At 41.6% G+C, this 20,936-nt stretch overlaps 1 protein-coding gene across 1 annotated transcript in view; it reads right to left on the bottom strand.

The window, feature by feature from the left end:
• The window catches only part of LOC126158394 (agrin-like), a 422,061-nt gene that overhangs the window by 169,036 nt on the left and 232,089 nt on the right, over positions 1–20,936 (bottom strand). Inside the window, exon 18 of the mRNA XM_049916440.1 lies at positions 14,896–15,134. Coding sequence (XP_049772397.1) covers positions 14,896–15,134 — 239 coding nt within the window. The remainder of the gene's footprint in view (positions 1–14,895; positions 15,135–20,936) is intronic.

The raw sequence follows: 20,936 nt of genomic DNA, 5'->3' as shown, positions 1-20,936 counted from the left end.
CTGAATTTTTTCCTACCTGTGAGAAGCGGTGGTTGCTAATAGGAACTTTTACGAATTGTGAATCACATGAAGTATTCTCTCAACATAAGAATAATATGAAAATAAACATTTTGCCATGTATTCTTTTGTGTTTGCTGCTATCTCATTTAAATCCTGTCTGCCTAATAAACTACGAAACTAGAGTGAGACAACAGCAAACGGCGGAAGAACATACATATCATGCCATGTTTGTATTCGTATTCTTCTTATGCCTAATAGTGATACAGTCAGAAATGAAGCACGGTAATTGACTAGATTTTTAAATCTAAGATGACTCTAATTTCTGTGTAGAATATAATGTACTAAAGAGGCGTCTGCAAAGATTTTCAAATGGAGAAAAATTTTCGCTAAACTCTTGTTCAGAACATCTTCTATCATACGCAGTCTATTATTTGGTTCTTGTTGATCATTATCAAAGAAAGCAGCTGTGTAAGTAACAACAAATAGCAGTCTCTTGCCATTGTTTCGCTAATGAGAGGATTCCTTTTTTTTTTTTTTTTTTTTTTTTTTTTTTTTTTTTTTTTTTTTTTTAATATTTAGAAAGTGGCGATAACGCGCACAAAAGCAAGCCATGCCGCGAGCGGCGACAGGTAGTAAACACTCGTTATCAGAATGAGACAGACAATGCATGACACAGTACAGTAATGCATTTTTCAGCTTAGAGTGACGTAAACACCTATAAGAAAAAGAACGGCACTTATCAGGTCAAAGAAAAATAAGCAATTAATTCAAACCAGACGAAGCACGTGATAAAGGAAGGGTACCCATATAAATATGGATGGAGCGCCTGACGCATAGCAATGGCTACCTGGTAAAGCTTAACTGCTAAGCTTACAACTCGAACCAAACTACTGTAGCTGTATAGTCATTCATTCGACCTAAATTGTGTCTCACATTACAATGGACCAACTTTGTTTCGGTTTGGAGGTGCGGCCTAAAACTTTTCTCTCGCCTTGAATTTCGACTCAAATTTCAGGTGCGGCTTAGATTCGGGAATTTTTTTTTTCCTTGATTTCGAGTCTCATTTTTCAGATGCGGCTTAGATTCGAGTGCGGCTTAGATTCGAGTAAATACGGTAATCTTGGGACTATATGTTTTGATTATGCTCACTTAATATTGCTGTAGCACTTAAGAGAAATTGTAGACCAAGTTTGAAATCATTTGGATTACAGAGAAAGATTATTAGACTAACAGAAGGGGTAGATCAAAGATCATCATGCAGGCAGTTATTTAGGAAAAATAAAATACTGCCACTTCCATGTATTTACATAAAAGTACTAGAAAACATAATTACTGTAAAAAAGAAGTTAAACAGTAACCATTCACATGTCACCCATATTGAATGTGTGCACAGCTACAACACAAGACAAATGCAAGATGTAAGGGCATGCTCCAACCCAACATCAAACTGTATAATGCATTTCCTAAATTCATGAAAATAATAATGGATGGAAACAGTTTCAAATCACTGAAGGATTATTTGGTCAAGCACTGATTCTATACAGGGTTGTTCTTATATGGGGGTTACATAAAAATGTTACGAGGTTTGAGTGCACATGCTCCCCCCCTCCCCTTTTTACTTTTGACATGTTGATAATGTGACAAATTTCATTACAAGTAATTAATATTATCTCATGCTGCAATGGACTTAAATATTTAAATAAGACTTACATACTGAAAAAAGTATGGGTATTTTATACTGGAATAAACAATTAAAATTACTGATATATGTTTTGCAAATATGCTTAAATTTATTTAAATGGGAGAAATTTAAGTATTGCTAAGCAACAGAACATAAAAAGTGCATGATTACAGCCTAAATTGTGAATGCAGTGTAAATCAATACCAATTTAGTAGAATTTTCTTTCTAATATGTTTTCTTTGCAACCAGGGTATTGTCTCTGGTGATCTAGCACACATCACAAAATTAATTATTTTTGTTCTTCATTGACTGTTATTAGTTTATTGAAAACTTCCATTAACTTCATTTCTCTTTCCGCCACATCATTTGTCATCTTAAAATCTTTCATAGCCTCTATGGCACTAAGGTAGGAAGTGTAGGAATTCCAATAAAAAGAAACCTCATTTAAGAAACCTAAATCTATGGTTAACTGACCAAACTCTTGACTAAAATGAACTCATCAGCCCTTTGCAAGAAAAAAATTTCATTCTGGAAACATTACCCAGGTTACAGTAAGCCATGTCTCCACAACATGCTTTCTTCCATGGTGCTAAACACCCAAGTTTCACACGAGAAATTCTGTGATGTTAGATAGGTAGGAGGTGCCCTGGCACGCACTGGTGAGTCATGAGCATGCTTGGGTAGCTCAGTCAGTAGTCTGGTTTAAGCAGCTGAGTGGAACGGACATCCTGTATTTCCACCTGTGGAGTGCGCATGCTAGTTTCGTTTACCTTCTATAGCATTATGTGTGTGCTGTCTTGTGCTCTAGATCAATGGTGAACAGATTCCATAAATCAATACTCCATTTCACATTCTGCAATGGCTATGCGAGTCCAAAGATCTTGAAGTAGAGTGCTTTCTTTGTGATGCAGCCAAAATCCCAACAAATGACATTGCGGGCATCCACTTATCTGTACTGAACAGCTCTGAGTATGTTCAAGCTGTCAATGACATGAATTGTGATAACATCCTTTGGAACATGCAGTAGGGACTCTGTTTCTGCCACACTGATGGTAACGTTGGGCTGGTGATGGACAAACATGCAGGATTAGGCATGTGGACAATTTGGATCTTTGAACTGCTGTTTGAACTCTCTGCAGTCAACATCATGGACACCTTCCATCCATATGGCACCATTCATGGCTATGTAGCCGAGCACTGGACACAATTGTGAACATACCTGGTACTCAGTCCATTCACCAGATAACCTTAGACCTCTGACGTAATATGCCAGCCTACCTTCAGATATGTGGCTGCCTTGTGGTCATCATTTACCATGGCCAACCTTGGACTTTCTCAGAATGCAGCAAGGAAGGATATCACAAAACTTCCAGCCTCTAACGTGATACCTGTACCACAACCGATGTTCCTTCCAGTCTCCTACATGACGGCTCTTGTTGCCCCCACAAATCTGCACCACCACTTTGATCCTATATCAGTGTCCTTAGCAGATGCCACCCATATAACTGTCGTACAACATCCACGGCAACAAAATGGCTCTGTTGACGCCACTGACACCACCACTAGTGAAAGCCTATCATCCCTCAGATAACAACATAGAGTTTATGTAAATGACAGTACTGGTGACAAGCTTTGTGCCAGAACCATGTGATTTGCTCCTGTCTTCTGACATAGAAAGTCTGTCACCGAAGCAATGGCCACCCAAGTGCCAAAAACATAGATGTTGCACAGTCTCAGATCAGGGTCCCTCTCCTGCTGATGACACCTTGGTTGCAGTTCCCATGGATGATGACCATGAGTCAAAGAGATCAATGTAACACTGACTCCCATGAACAAATGGCCAGCAAGTGCAGGGGTTGTAGAACCAGAAGATGTGTCTGACCCTTTGGACAATTCTTCATCAGTTGAACACCCTAAACCACTAGAGCAAATGGATGATTTGCTAGGACTTCACTCTTCTATGTAGAAATGGACCATGACCCCCATTTGGAGTGGTGCCTTCACAGCCACAACCTAACCATACCCTGGCTACAACTTCATGGGCTGGATGGAATGGTCTATGACCGCCTTGTTTGCTCTCAATTCCCAGCAACGTGATACCGAACCTACCTTCACTGCACCACCAATCATACAGCATTGCAAATATCAATACCAACTACATCAGTTTGCCTGTGAAGATATTGTGAGACATGATTTAGTCATTTGACATTGACACTGCACTCCTACAAAAAGCACAATTAGCTGTTCTACCTCACATTGCCAGATATGTACATTATACCTCTGCCAATACCCCCTTGCTAGAGGTGTGGTTGCATATGTTTGTGAAGGAATTCTCATTATGGATCTCACCATTCTCCCAACAGGATGAGGCATGGCCTTCACCACTACAGACATGCAAATCATCAACATCTATGCTCTGCACAGTTCCACTCACCAGCAGGAGAGAGCCATATTCTACTTTGGAAACATCTCTCCCCCCTCCCCCCATTTTTATTAGAGCATTATGCTACTTCTATATTTGGAGGGATCTTCAACTGCTTCTTACAACAGAAATATCAGATGTCTCACTTTAAAACCTGTCAAGAACTCTGCTTGATTGTCCGAGACCTCTGGCTCATTGACACATGGCAAGAGAAGTGTCTCCCAGGAGCTAGTATCTGATGTCCAAGATGCTGATCTATGACTGCTGGCTTTCTCTCACCACAGTGCATGCATCTACATGAGTCTGCTCAAATCGCAAACAGTATATCATTGTCACACACCATGAAAAATGAACATCACCCAACTCCAGGAGGCGGGATGTCAATGTCACATAACAGAGACTTGAAAACTTGTGAGTAATGACTTCCCACCTAAAGAATGACTTTAGAGTGGTGGTTAGGGTGTTCCAAGACCTCCTTAAGGCAAACTCTGATGTGATGAGGGAAGCACATTGTGCTGACACACAACTAACTACTATTATGCCATCCTCCGAGACTTCACTGGACCACTAGATACCTATCATGCACCATACCACAACCAATGATCCACGATGAAAGTTCATAACCAAACTTGTCATGCCACTGGCACAAACCATCACCCAACAATCTGAAATATTCACCACTTCTGTCGATCACTACTGGAACATCTACAGTGCCAGACTGCCAATGTGACAGTAACTGGGCAGGTCTTGTCTTACATCCCTTCCACCGTCCATGACAGAGAGGATAACAAATTGATGGAACAGATAACCATGGATGAGGTGGTGGCTGCTACTGACAAGGATACCATTACCAAATACCCTATTATAGACATGTTGCCTATAAAGCTTTATTATGCCTTCCAGATATTAAAGGTCCCAAGATGGAACAGCATGTTTCAAGAACTTTTCATGCTAGGCTATGTTGTCCCTCCTGAATTTGTCCAGGCAGCATCATTCCTATCCACCTGCTAATCCTCTGTAATGAGGACTACAAAATCTTTGCCTGCATTTTGGTGGCAACCCTTCATCCCCGGGTCCTTTCACTAAAACAGATGACCCCAGGTGGTCAGGAGACTATGCAGGCACCAGCTGGTGAATTTCAGAGTATGGTAGCACTGGGTGTGACATACTGGCTCTGTGCAGCTATGGTCACAATCAACTTCGACAACACAAATGACAAACTACATCGTGGGTTCCTATTCTCCCTGATGGCTCCGATGGGTTTCCCAACCCCATTTCCTTAAAATTATATGTGGCATATATGACAGTGCTAACTCCCATATACAAGTCAACCATTGCTTAATGAGTCCAGTTCCAGTATGGTGATATACCCCATGAGGCTATCCATTGTTGACCCTGCTATATAACTTTGAACTGGAACTCCTCTTGGGAACCCCAAATCAATATTCATGGGAGTCAGGCTACAACAACACCAAACATGACAGACCATTGAAGCAATCATGACATCTGGTGCAGCAGCAACTAGTTCAATGAACGTAAATAAATTGGCAGCACTGCCAATAGGACGCAGCCTCTCCAGTGCCAAACTAGTCCTCTTCCCATGGGTGCAGACCATAAAGTATCAAGACATTGTCTTCACCCCCCAATACATCCCATATGATGGCCACTAATGTTTGGTGCGCATTGCAGCGTTTTTGAGCTGAGATCTACAACAATCTTCTTCCATCTCAATCCTCTTCAGTGGGTTGTCTACCCCAATTGCCATGTTACTTTAAAACTGGTTCAAGTTACACACATCCTATCCTTAAGGTCCAATATGCAATGTTTACCTCCCCCCCCCCTCCCCCACTCCACCCACATGGAGGACTTGGTCTACTCAGTATTCAGCAGAGCTCTGATGCTCTGTATATGTGAATGACACGGAAACCATGGACTGGACTGAGAGCATCCATCACACACAGAATGGTGGACGTCCTCATGCTGGTGTCCACCCTGCCACAAGTGTCAGTTGTGACATTCATACCTCATCACATATTGTGACCTTCCTTGCAGTTTATAGTCGTGTGCATCTTGCATTCCTGACCACGCATCCACCTATGGCCAAAGATATCTTTCTCGCCCTCTTATGTCAGGTGTCATGTAACATCATTGAACGGAAGTACCCTGTGATCTGTTGGTCAAATGTATGGACCATATTCATCCATTTTACCTCCGCATATATGTTTGAGCAACATGACAGAAGATCCATGCATCTGGATTAGCTGACAACCCACAGTGTGCTGCCTGCCAACAACTTGATGAGCAAACCCACCGCCTCACATGCCCATCAACTCTTAACATTTGGGAGCTCAGCCCATAGATGGTTGTCTGCTTTTTCCACATTCCCCAAATAATGATTGAACCTAACTTCCTGGCTCCCAAAACCAACACCATACTCTGGGAAAATTGTGGATGCTCAGCTACCTCTACAGCAATGGTGACAAATCAGGGCTCAGCTTTTGGGAGCAACAACCCAGTTACCAGAAACTGTGGAGTATTTATGCATGCTCTGTCCAGTTGGGGTGTAATGGGCCTTATTCCTACTCCCTTCCTACGACATATCCCTCCCACTCTTACCCTGCATCTGCATACACTTTACTCTGCGGAGAGGTCCTGAGGCACCATGACTAGATATCAATTATGACTCCTGCCCTTGGGCTTCACTGGCTGCTGAATGTATAGCCCTGATTGTTCTCCTCTCCTCCTCCTTCTCTTCTAATGTACATTATACTGTAAAAATGTTCCTCTACTGTTCTTCATTGGTTATGGCAAATTAAAAATAAAGTCCTGAGTTCAAGTCTCAGCCTGGCACACAGTTTTAATCAGCAAATAAGTTTCATATCAGTACACATTCTGCTGTAGAGTGAACGTGTCATTCTGGAGTATGATATCTGTCGAGCACACACACACACACACACACACACACATATATATATATATATATATATATATATATATACAGATGATGTGACTTACCAAATGAAAGTGCTGGCAGGTCGACAGACACACAAACGAACACAAACATACACACAAAATTCAAGCTTTCGCAACAAACTGTTGCCTCATCAGGAAAGAGGGAAGGAGAGGGAAAGACGAAAGGATGTGGGTTTTAAGGGAGAGGGTAAGGAGTCATTCCAGTCCCGGGAGCGGAAAGACTTACCTTAGGGGAAAAAAGGACGGGTACACACTCGCACACACACACATATCCATCCACACATATACAGACACAAGCAGACATATTTAAAGACAAAGAGTTTGGGCAGAGATGTCAGTCGAGGCAGAAGTGCAGAGGCAAAGATGTTGCTGAATGACAGGTGAGGTATGAGTGGCGGCAACTTGAAATTAGCGGAGATTGAGGCCTGGTGGATAACGGGAAGAGAGGATATATTGAAGAGCAAGTTCCCATCTCCGGAGTTCGGATAGGTTGGTATTAGTAGGAAGTATCCAGATAACCCGGACGGTGTAACACTGCGCCAAGATGTGCTGGTCGTGCACCAAGGCATGTTTAGCCACAGGGTGATCCTCATTACCAACAAACACTGTCTGCCTGTGCCCATTCATGCGAATGGACAGTTTGTTGCTGGTCATTCCCACATAGAATGCATCACAGTGTAGGCAGGTCAGTTGGTAGATCACGTGGGTGCTTTCACACGTGGCTCTGCCTTTGATTGTGTACACCTTCCGGGTTACAGGACTGGAGTAGGTGGTGGTGGGAGGGTGCATGGGACAGGTTTTACACCGGGGGCGGTTACAAGGGTAGGAGCCAGAGGGTAGGGAAGGTGGTTTGGGGATTTCCTTCGTGGAATGTTTCCTTCTATTATATAAATAAGCAATAATAAACCAGCAAGCTCCTTCTTGGTCACTGTGGCATGGGTTCCTCATTTTAAATTTCAACAAAATTTGAAAATTAAGTGGCCTCCCATTCAGATTCAGTTATTCCACTATGGTTTTGTACATTACATCATGAAGTAAAATTTTCAGGGATGTGGAATAGGTCAAGTAGCACAACAGAAGAGAGGAACAATTATTTTAAACATGTGAAAATAGTTTCTACACATTAAGCAACACAAATAACACTTGTGGGATTCACTACACCAAAAAAAATTTATTAATAACTTTTATTTTATTTGCAGAGAACAGCTGCTTATCGAGTCTATTATTTACATAGTATTTATATATGACTGCTAGTTCATATTTATGTAAATTTACTGTCTACTTCCCAGAATGAGATTTTCACTCTGCAGCGGAGTGTGCGCTGATATGAAACTTCCTGGCAGATTAAAACTGTGTGCCCGACCGAGACTCGAACTCGGGACCTTTGCCTTTCGCGGGCAAGTGCTCTACCATCTGAGCTACCAAAGCACGACTCACGCCCGGTACTCACAGCTTTACTTCTGCCAGTACCAGACTTGCCCGCGAGGGACCTTTGCCTTTCGCGGGCAAGTGCTCTACCATCTGAGCTACCGGAGCACGACTCACACCCGGTACTCACAGCTTTACTTCTGCCAGTACCAGACGAAAGATAATATTTATTCTTATCTACATAATAAACATTAATTACTGAACTGATATTTATAATGAACAAATATTAAAATGCTTCAGGAATATACATATTTCTTACAACCCTAACAAAAATTTCTCTGTAACTGAGATGACTAAAGAGATGTGCTTGTTTTTGACACAAATATACTAATTTAGCAACCAACCAAATGACACTAGCCCCAGCCCAGATGATAATTAAAGTGACCTACAGCCAACTGACAGCTGGGTAGTATGTTTCACTTGCAGCTGTTCATTCTCATTCTGACAAATAATACTGTTTCTCAACATTAAGGACTTAGCTTGCAATGGTACAATATACTGTAGTATTGAAGGTACTGTGCATGTGTCCTTGGCTGCTGAATCTGTTAAACTGAGAAACAGGTCCTTCCCATTAAGAATATCCTTATTGACTTACATCCTCTAGGGTAGGAGGTGATATTCTGTTGGGTACCTGATGCTCAGGTATTCCTAACAGACACGGTGTGTTTCACTTTTTGGTTCATGTAATGGATCAGAGTGCTATTTGGGAGTCAGAGTACATGAGGAGTATTGTAGCTTAAATAATTATCAGGTGCTTCAGTTCCATCAAGATCTTGTATAAATTATATCCAAATGGAGTATACATCCAGTTAACAGATTTTGGGGACCCACATTGAAAATCAGCCAAGGTTGTCCCCTGCATATTTTCATCAGTGTAGAAGTATCAGTATGGAACTCCACATAGTTAACAAGAGTAGCAGTCAGCTCAAACCCTTTCTAAGAGCTGAAAGTCATATGGATATGAGCTTGTATGCACTGTGAGGAGTTGTTGCTGGGTGGTTAATGGCAGCTCACCAAGCTCAATGCAGAGAGATGGGACCCCTCCTGTTAGCCTAAAAAACTATAACAACAACAATTTTAAAGTATGGTGGTCCATCTGATACAAAGACAATATACATGACAGTCATCATCTAGTGTTAATTATATGTAAGAATCACTTAACTGAAAGTCTAGGTTGGAATACCAACAATATTAGGAAAAGGATAAATTGCTACTCACCATAAAGACGGCACGTTGAGTTGCAGACAGGAACAACAAAAAGACTGCATTAAGCTTTGGCCAAAGCCTTCTTCACAAAAGAAAAAACACACTCTTTCACACAAGCAAGCACACCTCACACACACGTGATTGTAGTCTCTGGACACTCCAACCGGCAATTTCATTCCAGCTGGAACTGCTGAAGACAATGGTCATGTGTACATGAGATGTGCTTGCTTGTGTGAATGCAGTTGTTTTTTCTTTTCTGAAGAATGCTTTGGGCAAAAGCTAAATGTTTACAGTCCTTTCATTGTGCCTGTCTGCAGTTCAACATGTCACCTCTACATTGATGAATAATCTATCTTTCCCCTGTACTGTTGATATTCCAACCTAGAGTTTCCATTGTTTATATCTAATGAAGATTATATTGATATACCTAAAAACAAAGATGATGTGACTTACCAAATGAAAGTGCTGGCAGGTCGACAGACACACAAACGAACACAAACATACACACAAAATTCAAGCTTTCGCAACAAACTGTTGCCTCATCAGGAAAGAGGGAAGGAGAGGGAAAGACGAAAGGATGTGGGTTTTAAGGGAGAGGATAAGGAGTCATTCCAGTCCCGGGAGCGGAAAGACTTACCTTAGGGGGAAAAAAGGACGGGTATACACTCGCACACACACACATATCCATCCACACATATACAGACACAAGCAGACATATTTAAAGACAAAGAGTTTGGGCAGAGATGTCAGTCGAGGCAGAAGTGCAGAGGCAAAGATGTTGATGAATGACAGGTGAGGTATGAGTGGCGGAAATTTGAAATTAGCGGAGATTGAGGCCTGGTGGATAACGGGAAGATAGGATATATTGAAGAGCAAGTTCCCATCTCCGGAGTTCGGATAGGTTGGTGTTAGTAGGAAGTATCCAGATAACCCGGACGGTGTAACACTGCGCCAAGATGTGCTGGTCGTGCATCAAGGCATGTTTAGCCACAGGGTGATCCTCATTACCAACAAACACTGTCTGCCTGTGTCCATTCATGCGAATGGACAGTTTGTTGCTGGTCATTCCCACATAGAATGCATCACAGTGTAGGCAGGTCAGTTGGTAGATCACGTGGGTGCTTTCACACGTGGCTCTGCCTTTGATTGTGTACACCTTCCGGGTTACAGGACTGGAGTAGGTGGTGGTGGGAGGGTGCATGGGACAGGTTTTACACCGGGGGCGGTTACAAGGGTAGGAGCCAGAGGGTAGGGAAGGTGGTTTGGGGATTTCATAGGGATGAACTAAGAGGTTACGAAGGTTAGGTGGACGGCGGAAAGACACTCTTGGTGGAGTGGGGAGGATTTCATGAAGGATGGATCTCATTTCAGGGCAGGATTTGAGGAAGTCGTATCCCTGCTGGAGAGCCACATTCAGAATCTGATCCAGTCCCGGAAAGTATCCTGTCACAAGTGGGGAACTTTTGTGGTTCTTCTGTGAGAGGTTCTGGGTTTGAGAGGATGAGGAAGTGGCTCTGGTTATTTGCTTCTGTACCAGGTCGGGAGGGTAGTTGCGGGATGCGAAAGCTGTTGTCAGGTTGTTGGTGTAATGCTTCAGGGATTCCGGACTGGAGCAGATTCGTTTGCCACGAAGACCTAGGCTGTAGGGAAGGGACCGTTTGATGTGGAATGGGTGGCAGCTGTCATAATGGAGGTACTGTTGCTTGTTGGTGGGTTTGATGTGGACGGACGTGTGAAGCTGGCCATTGGACAGGTGAAGGTCAACATCAAGGAAAGTGGCATGGGATTTGGAGTAGGACCAGGTGAATCTGATGGAACCAAAGGAGTTGAGGTTGGAGAGGAAATTCTGGAGTTCTTCTTCACTGTGAGTCCAGATCATGAAGATGTCATCAATAAATCTGTACCAAACTTTGGGTTGGCAGGCCTGGGTAACCAAGAAGGCTTCCTCTAAGCGACCCATGAATAGGTTGGCGTACGAGGGGGCCATCCTGGTACCCATGGCTGTTCCCTTTAATTGTTGGTATGTCTGGTTTTCAAAAGTGAAGAAGTTGTGGGTCAGGATGAAGCTGGCTAAGGTAATGAGGAAAGATGTTTTAGGTAGGGTGGCAGGTGATCGGCGTGAAAGGAAGTGCTCCATCGCAGCGAGGCCCTGGACGTGCGGGATATTTGTGTATAAGGAAGTGGCATCAATGGTTACAAGGATGGTTTCTGGGGGTAACGGATTGGGTAAGGATTCCAGGCGTTTGAGAAAGTGGTTGGTGTCTTTGATGAAGGATGGGAGACTGCATGTAATGGGTTGAAGGTGTTGATCTACGTAGGCAGAGATATGTTCTGTGGGGGCTTGGTAACCAGCTACAATGGGGCGGCCGGGATGATTGGGTTTGTGAATTTTAGGAAGAAGGTAGAAGGTAGGGGTGCGGGGTGTCGGTGGGGTCAGGAGGTTGATGGAGTCAGGTGAAAGGTTTTGTAGGGGGCCTAAGGTTCTGAGGATTCCTTGAAGCTCTGCCTGGACATCAGGAATGGGATTACCTTGGCAAACTTTGTATGTGGTGTTGTCTGAAAGCTGACGCAGTCCCTCAGCCACATACTCCCGACGATCAAGTACCACGGTCGTGGAACCCTTGTCCGCCGGAAGAATGATGATGGACCAGTCAGCCTTCAGATCACGGATAGCCTGGGCTTCAGCAGTGGTGATGTTGGGAGTAGGATTAAGGTTTTTTAAGAAGGATTGAGAGGCAAGGCTGGAAGCACTTCCTTTCACGCCGATCACCTGCCACCCTACCTAAAACATCTTTCCTCATTACCTTAGCCAGCTTCATCCTGACCCACAACTTCTTCACTTTTGAAAACCAGACATACCAACAATTAAAGGGAACAGCCATGGGTACCAGGATGGCCCCCTCGTACGCCAACCTATTCATGGGTCGCTTAGAGGAAGCCTTCTTGGTTACCCAGGCCTGCCAACCCAAAGTTTGGTACAGATTTATTGATGACATCTTCATGATCTGGACTCACAGTGAAGAAGAACTCCAGAATTTCCTCTCCAACCTCAACTCCTTTGGTTCCATCAGATTCACCTGGTCCTACTCCAAATCCCATGCCACTTTCCTTGATGTTGACCTTCACCTGTCCAATGGCCAGCTTCACACGTCCGTCCACATCAAACCCACCAACAAGCAACAGTACCTCCATTATGACAGCTGCCACCCATTCCACATCAAACGGTCCCTTCCCTACAGCCTAGGTCTTCGTGGCAAACGAATCTGCTCCAGTCCGGAATCCCTGAAGCATTACACCAACAACCTGACAACAGCTTTCGCATCCCGCAACTACCCTCCCGACCTGGTACAGAAGCAAATAACCAGAGCCACTTCCTCATCCTCTCAAACCCAGAACCTCTCACAGAAGAACCACAAAAGTTCCCCACTTGTGACAGGATACTTTCCGGGACTGGATCAGATTCTGAATGTGGCTCTCCAGCAGGGATACGACTTCCTCAAATCCTGCCCTGAAATGAGATCCATCCTTCATGAAATCCTCCCCACTCCACCAAGAGTGTCTTTCCGCCGTCCACCTAACCTTCGTAACCTCTTAGTTCATCCCTATGAAATCCCCAAACCACCTTCCCTACCCTCTGGCTCCTACCCTTGTAACCGCCCCCGGTGTAAAACCTGTCCCATGCACCCTCCCACCACCACCTACTCCAGTCCTGTAACCCGGAAGGTGTACACAATCAAAGGCAGAGCCACGTGTGAAAGCACCCACGTGATCTACCAACTGACCTGCCTACACTGTGATGCATTCTATGTGGGAATGACCAGCAACAAACTGTCCATTCGCATGAATGGACACAGGCAGACAGTGTTTGTTGGTAATGAGGATCACCCTGTGGCTAAACATGCCTTGATGCACGACCAGCACATCTTGGCGCAGTGTTACACCGTCCGGGTTATCTGGATACTTCCTACTAACACCAACCTATCCGAACTCCGGAGATGGGAACTTGCTCTTCAATATATCCTATCTTCCCGTTATCCACCAGGCCTCAATCTCCGCTAATTTCAAATTTCCGCCACTCATACCTCACCTGTCATTCATCAACATCTTTGCCTCTGCACTTCTGCCTCGACTGACATCTCTGCCCAAACTCTTTGTCTTTAAATATGTCTGCTTGTGTCTGTATATGTGTGGATGGATATGTGTGTGTGTGCGAGTGTATACCCGTCCTTTTTTCCCCCTAAGGTAAGTCTTTCCGCTCCCGGGACTGGAATGACTCCTTATCCTCTCCCTTAAAACCCACATCCTTTCGTCTTTCCCTCTCCTTCCCTCTTTCCTGATGAGGCAACAGTTTGTTGCGAAAGCTTGAATTTTGTGTGTATGTTTGTGTTCGTTTGTGTGTCTGTCGACCTGCCAGCACTTTCATTTGGTAAGTCACATCATCTTTGTTTTTAGGTATATTTTTCCTTCGTGGAATGTTTCCTTCTATTATAACCATCATTAATTTGAAGATTATATTGAAGTAGATGAAAAAATAAAATTCTGTGCGAAAAACAAAAATTCTCATATTTTTCTGAACGCACCTTGTATATTTGTGTGTTTGTGACAATTTTGGTATTATTTCTTGTATGAAAATATGTTTGAGATTTTTGACTTATTCCAAATCCATGAGAACTATTTACTTAGGATTTTTGGAAGGAACAATACCAAATTTCTTTTTTTGTTTTTGTTGTATTTTTCTTTATATGACATGTTATACAGGACCTCGTCATGTTAGATCTATGGAATGAAAATTACACCTAAACAAGTCATGGGAGTCAATCAAATTGGAACAGTCTATATCACACAAATCATGTTTCTTGGTGACTGGTTACAGTCAAAACGCAGACCTCCCCAGATTGTACTCCGAAGTTGATGTGGAGAGATTTTTCCATGAAGCAGAAACTGCAGAAGTCTCTAGATGCTGTCAACTGCTCAGTTGACAGCATCTAGAGACTTCTGTAGTCCCTGCTCCATGGATCTATCTCCACACATCAACTTTGGAGAACAGTTTACAATTGTGGACTCTCTCCTCTTGTAGGTACTTAGCCATCAAGTTACACTCCACAAGAAATAACAGAAGCAAACTGAAATTAGTTCCTTACAGTCACTAGCAGAGTTTATAAGTTGCAACTGTATCCATACACACCTGTGTAAAGAGGCTGACAATGGCAAGAAAAATGATTGTCATGAACACTGAGACGTTCACATGTCCCTTCATGGAAGCAAGGCATACTTGCACAAGGATCATGCCTACATTCAGTTAGCCCAAAAGTGTGAATCACATGTGGATCACGACCTTCGTGAAGTCTGATACGATGCCTTCCCACTTGGAGTAGTCGTACACATCCTACTAATCCAGATGATGTACCAGCGTTCTCAAACACTCTGAAACACACATATCAAGTAGAAAAGAGAAAATGACAAACAAGTATTGAAGAAATGTCTGTACAAGCAATATGGCAACAGTAAAAATGGAAGAGAAAGAATGAAAAAAGATTCTTCTCTTCACCATTGCTGTAAAAATAAGTATCAAATAGTAATAAAATATCAAAAGATTATCTTATAATGACATTTCTAAGTGCACAAAATTTAATACTTCATGTTTAATACTAAATCTCACATAGAGGAATGTTCCTGATCAAAATATTTGAAGCAATAAAGTAAAATAAAGACTGTAATGTAAAATGTAGACAGAAAAATTAAGTATTTCTGCAAATGGACCATAATTTGGCCATTCACAATAAAAAAAGTGTATACATAACATGTAAAGCTTCTGAAAACGAAAATTATATACTGGAATACAGGGATGGAAATAGAACTCCTGTTCTTTCACACTGTGCTTATACTATTCTTTCCACTCATTGATCTGTTTGCATCTAGTATTTTCTCTCACTTGTCACTATCTTTTGAGAAATCAGCAATCCCTATTCAGAGAATGAGATTACATACTGTAGTTAACCAACCAGTGCTTCTTTTCTGGGTGAAAAAATGTGCTGGTAGTCACAAAGATGTTATTCCAGTAACTTCCACACTTTTAACATATCCTGTGATGTACACTCATCATTTCTAGACTGCTGCTTGCTTTTGCTATCAGCTGCAGAATGATGACTTGGAGCAGCCATGAATCCACATATTTGTGGTTTGAACTGTGTGTGAGGAGTCCCTACAATTATGATGAATAACACTGCAGAAGTTGTCCATACAAGCATAGATGATCTAGATGAAGTAACTTTAAATTAATTTAAGAGAAACCCCTTTCACATTCACTAGAAGATATTGCAGTTGTGCCCAAACTGTGTTTCAAACGAAGTAGCATATTTGGGAATTTATTTTCTTGATGATCTTTATGGAAATCACAAATTGCTCCTACTTCATTTAAGTCAAATTTGCAGGCTAACTTCCTAATTTTGGCATCATCGAATGTCAGATATTTCACAGAATTTCTGGCCAATACTTGGAATCTAAAATCTTGGTACCTTCAGGCATACCAACATCATCTCCTTGATGCAGATTCTTTTGAACAGCTTAGCTTCTTTCAGACTTTTATAAAATGCAGATGAACTACTTACAGGACTGTGTCTTTCATTTTTGTGAAGGTCAGTCTATGTCTGCATCTTCATCTATACTCTGCAAACCACCATGAGGTGCATGGCAGAGGGGATGTCCTATTTTACCAGTTATTAGGGTTTCTTCCTGTACCATTCACACATGGAGTGCGGGAAGAATGATTGTTCGAATGCCTCTGTGCATGCAGTAATTATTCAAATCTTATCTTCATGATCATTATGTGAGCGATACAAAGAGGGCTGTAGTATATTCTTAGAGTAATCATTTAAAGCTGGTTCTTAAAAGTTTGTTAATAGACTTTCTCAGGATAGTTTACCTCTATCTTCAAGAGTCTTCCAGTTCATTTCCTTCAGTATCTCTGTGATGCTCTCCCACAGATTAAGCAAACCTGTGACCATTTGTCCTGCCTTTCTCCATATACGTTCAATATCCGCTGTTAGTACTATCTGGTACGGGTCCCACATACTTGAGCAATATTCTAGAACCAGTTGCATGAGTTATTTATAAGCAATATTCTTTGTAGATTGAATGCACTTCCCTGTATACCACCAATAAACCAAAGTCTACCACCTGCTTTACCCACAACTGAACCTATGTGATCATTCCATTTCATATCCCTACAAAGTATTACATCTAGGTTTTTCTATGAGTTGGTCAATTACAACTGTGATACACTGATATTACAGTCACTGGATACTATGGTTTTTTGTTTTGTGCAGTCCAAAATTTTACATTTCTTAACATTTGAAGCAAGTTGCCAATCTCTGCACCAGTTTAAGATCTGGATGAATATTTATGCAGCTTCTTTCAGATAGTACTTCATTACAGACAAATACATCACCTGCAAAAACTCTGAGGTTACTATTAATATTGTCCACAAGGTCATTAATATGCAACATGAACAGCAAAGGTGCCATCCCAACACACTTCCTGGGCACACCCGACATTACATCTACACCTTACGATGACTCTCCATCCAACATAACATGCTGCATCCTTCCTCCCAAAAAGACCTCAATACAGTCACAAACTTCACTTGATACCCCATACAATCATACTTCTGACAATAAGCATAGGTGTGGTACTGAGTCAAATGCTTTTTGGAAATGAAGAACTACAGCATCTACCCAACTGCCTTGATCCAAAGCTTTCGGTATGTCATGTGAGAAAAGTGTGAGTTGGGTTTCATATCACTGATGTTTTCAAAATCCACATTAGTTGGCACTGAGGAGATCATTCTGTTCAAGATACCTCATTATGCTGAACTTAGAATATGATCTAAGATTCTACACAAATCGATGTCAAGAATATTGGATGGCAGTTTTGTGGATCACTTCCACTATCCTTCTTGTAGACTGGTGTGACTTGTGCCTTTTCCAAGAACTGGGCATGCTTTTTTGTTCAAGGGACCTACAATAGATTATAGATAGAAGAGTGGCTAACTCAGCAGCAAATTCAGTACAGAATAACAGGGATTCCATTGGGCCCTGGAGCTTAGTTCAATTTTAATGATTTCAGCTGCTTCTCAACACCACTGACACTGGTACTGATTTCATTAATCTTTTCAGGGGTGTGAGGATTAAATTAGGGCAAGTTTACTGAATTTTCCTTTGTAATGAAACATTTGAAAATGGAGTTAAGCATTTAAGTTTTTGCTTTGCTACCTTCAATTTCATTTCCTGTCTCATTCTCTAGTAACTTTGGTGTGACTTAAAGCCTTTACATACAACCTGAATCTCTTGGCTTCTGTAAAACATCATTTGACAATATTCTGATTCTACTCATTTTGAAGACCAATTTGAACTGATTTAGGCTAGATTAACTCAAAACTGACACAAACACCTCCAAACTGCAATAGAGAAAACTCTGAAGAAAAAGAAACACTGATATAGGAAGTGAACTGAATGCAACTTCCTGTTTCCAATACCAGTATATGTAACTAAAAAGTGGTGTCAACTTATAAGGAATAAAACTCAAAATTTCACTTGCAAAAACAGTGCCATCTGCTGAGATATTTAAAATACATTTTGCTCTAAATAAATCAAACACTTTTTAAAATGTAAGAAAAAGTTGACTGTACTGTGTGATGTTACATAACACCAGAGAAAAGGGTGGCAGTCACCTTACTTGTACTTTTTGTATTTAATTATTATCTACTCATTATCATATTTAATGTAGCCTTTAGTTGAAAGTAATAAACAGATAAAAGATAGAACTTTCAGCATTTAAGTCTTGCAGAAAAAGGTACCAATAGTGAATAGAAACATTCACATATTATTGAAAATTTGCAATAAAAAAAATCTAACGAATTATATGTGACAGAAGTCTTGCAGGAGTCATAGAACAGAATAGATTACGTATTTCGTTTGAAAGAAATTGGACACTTGAAAAATTTATGTTGTCTGCTAATTGTACAAAATGTAGAACAAAGTACTTTTTAAATGGCATTAGTAGTTTCTTTTTACTAATTAGGCCAGTAGACAAAGCTTCAGCTTTTATAGTTTTCCATTCAGTATCACCAATGAACTTGATCTGCATCCTCTTAAACATACTGATTTTTACATATGTGTTTTACCTTAACTTCTTGTACTCCTTTGATATTTGTTTCAAATGTGTGTAACTGTTTCCACTTTACTTATCTGTACTTCACTCATTAGAAAGTTTCCATATTATTCTATTTCTATTTCCATAACCACAGGCTTTCTGTATTTTTGTTCCTTGTATTATGCTTTAAAATATTATATAACAAAGTTTATTCTTCTCTCTTACACTAATAAAACTACGTTCTGATTATCACTGGTATGCAGCAGGTAGGTTTTATGAATTAAATAATTAATGAACTAGCATGTCAACAATCTTTATTATATTCCCCATCCTCCTGGTTTTATTCACTGCTCCATGTTCTGAACCATATAGTCAAAGAATAAGGTAGCTGGTCTCTTTTTAAGCTTCCCCTTAGAGAGTTCTTGCAATGTTGCGGTGTACCTTTTGGTAGGTGTTTGTCTTGTCAATTATATTTTTGTCTTCTACAAACATCGAAAAAAGTTTTGGATCACCCAGGTTCCCAGAATTCCTGAAGACAGATGTTGACATTGTATCACAGACACAGTCCCTTCAACTGTTCAGAGACGTCATTAAACCCACCCAAAGATGTAAATGACCATGCATGAGTAGCACCTCTTAGACGGTGGGGGTCCAAAAGCCGATCAGTTCCAGTCATTCCACCAGGAAGGAGGCACATGGCTCGTTTTATCTGTAGTTCAACCATGCCTAGATGGTCAATACCATGGTTTCATCGTGTCCTCACTGTTACTTTGTGCCAGAAAGGGCTCTGAACAAGGGAAGTGTCCAGGCGTCTCAAAGTGAACCAAAGCGATATTGGTCCAAAATATTTCAGGCATGCAGCTGCATACATTCGACTTATTCTTCTAATATTTTGGCTGAATACTGTCCAGCCATCTTCAGAGTGTGCCGAGGTGACTGACGCTCCAGTACTTGCTCCTCCTTTTAAACCCATGGACTGCACTCCTGCGCATGCGGTCACAGACGTACAAGGCGCCAAAGACGTTAATCGGTGGCATGGAGGTATGGCATAGGCATGGAAATAGATCTGTGGCTGTGCAATCGATCCACATGGTGATATCGATGTATCACTGTGAGCTGCAACGTTGTGACGTCTTTGTGATTTTATTACAGTTATTGCCGGATTCCACGATTTGTCAAAGCTGAAACCACTATCTCTATTAATTAAATTCCTTGCCAACCGAATTTAAATTGCTTCCTTCACTGCTGAGGCCCAGACAGATGATGTTGAGGCTAAAATTTTGATGTTATTGTACACCATAGAATGCCCAGTGTCAATACAGTGCTCTGCCACCACAGATTTATTAGGTTGTAAGAGCCGGGTGTACTTGCGGTGCTCTGTGGATCTCTCCTGGACAATACGTGCTGTCTGTCCGATGTTTGAATGGGTGCATTCACAGGGGATCTTGTAAACACTAGGCTTCCGAAGCACCAAATCATCTTTAACAGAACCCAGGAGTGCTGCTGTCTTTGGTGAAGGGCGAAAAATCACGTTCACTTTATGCTTACTAAGGATCTGTCCTGTTTTTTACAATAGTCTTCCCACATATGGCAGAAGACCCATTGATTTAAAACTTTCCCTGTCTTCTTCTGGTTTTCTTATACCCCCACAGTTGGTTTCATTGGTAGGGCCTTGTGTACCTGTTGTGGAGAGTACCCACTGGATTCAAAAACTCTTCTCAGGTGTAGAAGCTCGTCCTCCAGACTGCTCTCGTCAGCAATGACATTTGCTATGTGTACTAGAGTTCTGAGTACACTCATCATCTGTGAAGGATGGTGGCAGCTATTTGCGTGTAAATATAAATCCGTATGGGTCAGTTTTTTATATACTGTGTGTCTCAAAGTGCCATTATCTTTGCGCCCTACCTACACATTCAAAAATGGAAGGCATCCATCTTTTTCGATTTCCATCTTGAACTGAATTTGTCTTTGTATTGGAATTCAGATGATCTAAAAAGAGTTTTAACTTGTCTTCACCATGGGGCCACACTACAAACATGTCATTAACATACCTCCAAAACACTGTGAGCTTAAGAT

This window comes from Schistocerca cancellata, chromosome 2 (genome assembly GCF_023864275.1).
Source record: "Schistocerca cancellata isolate TAMUIC-IGC-003103 chromosome 2, iqSchCanc2.1, whole genome shotgun sequence".
Lineage (NCBI taxonomy): Eukaryota > Metazoa > Arthropoda > Insecta > Orthoptera > Acrididae > Schistocerca > Schistocerca cancellata.
This window is presented reverse-complemented; position numbering and strand designations above follow the sequence as displayed.